Genomic DNA, 4,766 nt, shown 5'->3' with positions numbered 1-4,766 from the left:
GTTTAGAAATATGTAATTAGTTTCCAATTATGCTATTTCTCATAATTTTACTACTGATTTCAAATTAACCACACTGTAGTCTGAGTCTTATCTGTGTGACCAACCTTTTAAAATTTGCACTTTAAAAGTTTCTCCCGGGGCCTTCACTGGTGATTCAGTGGCTAAGACTCCACGCTCCCAACACAGGGGGCCTGGGTTTGACCCCTGGTCAGGGGACTAGAGCCCACATACTGCAACTCGGACCTGGTGAAGCCGAATAAATAAAAATAAATATTGAAAAAAGTTTCTCACAAACAAACGGATACTTCAAAATGATATTAAGAACATATTACGTATTGACTCTGCTTTGTACACTACTTTATCCACGGCAGTTACTGTACATAAACAGACCTAATTTAACTTCAAGTAAACCTTATGAGATAAGTTCTATTGTAATTATTTTTCTTGCTTTCTGATGACGTCAATTAAGTAGAAGGAGACCAATCTGTTTGGAGTCATAAAGCTCACAGTTGGCAGAGTCACACTCCTGAAACCTATGTAGTATCTAAGACCGTGTTTTTAGTCACTAAGCTAAACACAGGAGTTATCATCTCATTAATAATATCCTAAAAATTCCCAAGTATCTTCTAAGAAGGGCTTTCCAAATGTTAGCATACATTCTTTTGTCTTTGTGATAGGTAGGTGGGTTAATATCGAAAAATGTAATATCCTCTTTTTAAATTTAATAAAGTTAACTGGAGTATAACTGCTCTACGATGTGGTTTTAGCTTCTGCTGCACAGCGGGTCTCAGCCGTCTGTGTCCATACATCCCTTCCTCCTGAGCCTCCCCACCCGTCTGCTACCGCGCCCCGCTGGGCCGTCACAGCGCCAGGCTGAGCTCCCTGGGCTGCCCTCTTGTACATGTGGGAACTCTGGCACACAGAGCGATCAGTTAGGGGCAAAGTTAACCAGGGTTGTTGCTTTTAAAGTTGTTCACTATTTCCCTTGATCCTGTGTTCGGTGTGGGTTGAAGGCAGTTTCTTTTTTTTTTTTTGACGGCAGTTTCTTCCCACGGACATTGGGCTAACAATTGACTTAAAGATTTATCCTTTTCCTACAGATCTGAGGACCCCCCAGGGCGATGGCTGGAGGAAGGAACAGTACGACAATCACAGAGTTTATCCTCTTGGGGTTCTCTGAGTTTCCACAGCTCACTGCTGTCCTCTTTTCAATATTCCTAGGGATCTACCTGGTGACAGCATCTTGGAACCTGGGACTCATCGCCGTCATCAGGATGGACTCCCGTTTGCACACGCCTATGTACTTCTTCCTCAGTAACCTGTCCTTGCTGGACACTTGCTATATTTCCACCATAGCTCCTAGAATGCTCTCAGACTTCTTCAGGAAGCATAAACTCATCTCCTTTACGGGGTGCATCATGCAGTACTTCTTGTTCTCTAGCCTGGGCCTGACTGAGTGCAGTCTGCTGCCGGCCATGGCTTATGATCACTACGTCGCCATTTGCAGTCCTCTGCTCTACACAGCCACCATGTGCCCCTCTCTCTGCGTGCAGATGGTGGCAGGATCTTGTGTAACTGGATTCCTTGGCTCGTTCATTCAGTTGTGTGCCTTACTTCAGCTCCACTTCTGTGGACCAAACATCATCAACCATTTCTTCTGCGACCTGCCCCAACTGCTAACCCTATCCTGCTCGGACACCTTGTTCTTTCAAGTCATGACATCTGTGCTCACAGTCATCTTTGGGTTCATGTCTGTCTTGGTTATCATGATATCCTATGGTTACATTGTCGCCACCATTGTGAAGATCACTTCAGCTGAAGGCCGGTCCAAAGCCTTCAACACTTGTGCTTCTCACCTGACAGCAGTGACCCTCTTCTTTGGCTCGGGTATCTTTGTTTATATGTATCCTAATTCTGGCAGTTCCTTGAGCCAAAGCAAGCTGGCGTCTGTCTTGTACACTGTTATAATCCCCATGCTAAATCCATTGATCTATAGCTTGCGGAACAAAGAAATCAAAGATGCCCTAAGCATATGGAAGAAGAAACTCTTTTCCTGGTGTTACTGACTATGGAATGTATTTCAGCTGTACGCTGTAGGAGAAATGTCAACTAAAACATTGATCCACAACTCTTCTAACTGCAGAGTGAGTTATAATTACTCTCATCTTCTGATATAAACCCATGGCTGGTGCAAGGACAGGACAACACATGAGAAGTATCTGGAAGTTCATTATCTCAGTGCTTCATCAGTGATGACCCAATATATCAATAGGTCAAGAAATTCACAAGCATTTTTGTAGCTAGTTGTGATGATGTGACTCTTCCATTCAATGTTCCATCCTTTAGCATGTACTACCTCAAGGACCAATGGTGGAGTAGGCCAAGTAGATCAAGGTTGCCAGGAGACCAGCAAGCCTCTCCATAGCATCTCACTTTAGGCAGGACAGGAATTACTATTAGTGCTGAGCTCTTTTAAAAAAGAATTTCCTAACTCATTCTGTTAGTTCTCTCATTTAACCTATTCTTTCACCTCTGGAAATCATGAATTCATTACTTCACTTATGGACTTGTTCAAAGCAAAAATAAACAAGAGATCAAAGATTTGTTAATTTCACACAAAAATAAATTTGTTGCAACAAGAATGCTCAACATGTCTGTCATATTTAAGATTTGGTTGATCAGTTGGCTTGTTAGAGACATTTAGACAATTTTTAAATCTGTTATTGCTATATAGTCATCTCTGTTCTTCCTTCTTCACTGTGTAACTGGAAAAGGGAATCAGAAAATGGCCTTTTGCTGGTGAGATGGTCTACTGCCTGATTTTGGCACCTCCAACAATGTCTTTATGTTACTTTTTTTGTTGTTTTTTGCTTTTTGAGTAGACCAAGTCTCCACTAGGAAGTTGTTTTTCCAGCAATTAACAAGTGGAAAGTGGTTGGTAAAATTAGCTATAAGAAGCTGATACATGAGAAAAGTCTGGTACATGTACTCTGGTACATGAAAAAGTCTAGATTTGTCTATTTCCCTTGTAATCTTAGTGGGAATTGTTACAGGGTACAGAGAAATACTCAAATATTGAGGCTGGGACAGAAAGCACTCTTGTTTATCTTCTGGTAGGATTCTGATTTTCATAATCTTTATGCCAGAAATAAAAAATATAATTCAGGAGACTATTCTTGTTCAGAAGGGAAAATTCAAAATCCCCAGGAGTATTCATGTGGTAAGAACTAAAAGCAAGTGTTGGACACCTGTAGGCACTACAGCTTTGAAGTTTCTGCTTCCAGGCCTCCATATTCCTGAGTCCTAGAAAACTCCATATTCCTGAGTTACAGTTATTGGATACAGTTTTGTCAAGGCAAGTTAGATATATAGGATGGTAGACATAGGTTTGATCTAATGTCTTTTCCAGCACTAACATCTATTAGTATCCCTTTTGGATCTTCCTCAGCTTTAGCCTAGTGACCAAGACTGGACTGGAGTTGAGACTAGACTGGAGTTGAGAAAGAAAAGTAACTCCTGAAATGCCACATATTTTGCCTGGCTGGATCCTTAACATTTTTATGGCCAAATATAATTATGATCTCCAATATACCTGCTTAAAATCAATGTCACAGACAGCAGAGAAGTTTCATTATGTAAAATTTTAAATTGCTTCAATTACAAAAAACATGATCTTCATGAAAGAGTGATAAGGTCCTTAAATAAGAGGAGCCTATTTACACAGAATACGTGGCTACCTTTTATTCTGACCTTCAAATTACCTGAAAGACATAGGTGTTTGGGAGATAGAATCCCTGTCTAAGAATTTCTTAAGAATGATAAAGGTTCTGAGATTAACCAGTCACGACAGAGGCTGAATAATCAGACAAACTCCTAAGCAGTACTCTGTCCCTGTTTTTGTAACTACATGAGATGAACATTTTTGTCTTGATGATCTTAGAAACCAGGATAGTTTTTGTAAATTTGTACTAGGGGAAAGTAAAAGATGCTTGCTCCTTGGAAGGAAAGCTATGACAAACCTAGACAGTATATTAAAAAGCCGAGACATCATTTTGCCAACAAAGGTCTGTATAGTCAAAGCTATGGTTTTTCCAGTAGTCATGTACTATTTGAGAGTTGGGGCTTAAAGAAAGCTCAACACTGAAGAACTGATGCTTTTGAACTGTGGTGCTAAAGAAGACTCTTGGGAGTCCCTTGGTGGACTGCAAGGACATCAAATCAGGATTGCTTAAAGGAAATCCATACTGAATATCCACTGGAAGGACTGCTGCTGAAGCTGAAGTTCCAGTACTTTCTTCTCCAGGGGATCTTCCTGATCCAAGGATTGAACCGGGTCTCCTGCATTGCAGGTGGATTCTTTACTGAAAACGGAGAGAAAGGCAAATTGAAACTACAGTGAGGTACCACCAGTCAGAATGGCCATCATTAAAAAGTCTACAAATAACAAATGCTGAGAAGGATGTGGATACAAAGGACCCCCTACTGTATTGTTGATGGGAATGTAAGTTTGTGCAGCCACTGTGGAAAGAGTATGGAATTTCCTCAGAAAACTTAAAATAGAATTACCACATGATCCAGAAATCCCCCTCCTGATCATATATCCAGACAAAATTATAATTAAAAGAGATACATGGACTCCTATGTGCATAGCAGCCCTATACACAATAGCCACAACATGGAAACAACCTAATGCCCATCAGCAGATGACCAGATGAAGAAGACCTGGTGCAGATACACCATGGAATAGTACTCTGCCATAAAAAGAA

At 40.7% G+C, this 4,766-nt stretch overlaps 1 protein-coding gene across 1 annotated transcript; it reads left to right on the top strand.

The window, feature by feature from the left end:
- The first annotated feature begins 205 nt into the window (after positions 1–205).
- Positions 206–2,609, top strand: LOC133261534 (olfactory receptor 5AN6-like). Its single transcript, XM_061439999.1, has one exon. It carries the CDS (start codon positions 1,122–1,124, stop codon positions 2,064–2,066), a length of 945 nt encoding a protein of 314 aa, XP_061295983.1. The 5' UTR covers positions 206–1,121; the 3' UTR covers positions 2,067–2,609.
- Positions 2,610–4,766: the final 2,157 nt, after the last annotated feature.

Source organism: Bos javanicus, chromosome 15, assembly GCF_032452875.1.
Source record: "Bos javanicus breed banteng chromosome 15, ARS-OSU_banteng_1.0, whole genome shotgun sequence".
NCBI lineage: Eukaryota > Metazoa > Chordata > Mammalia > Artiodactyla > Bovidae > Bos > Bos javanicus.
Note: the sequence above shows the minus strand (reverse complement) of the source record. Positions and strands in the feature narration are given on the sequence as shown.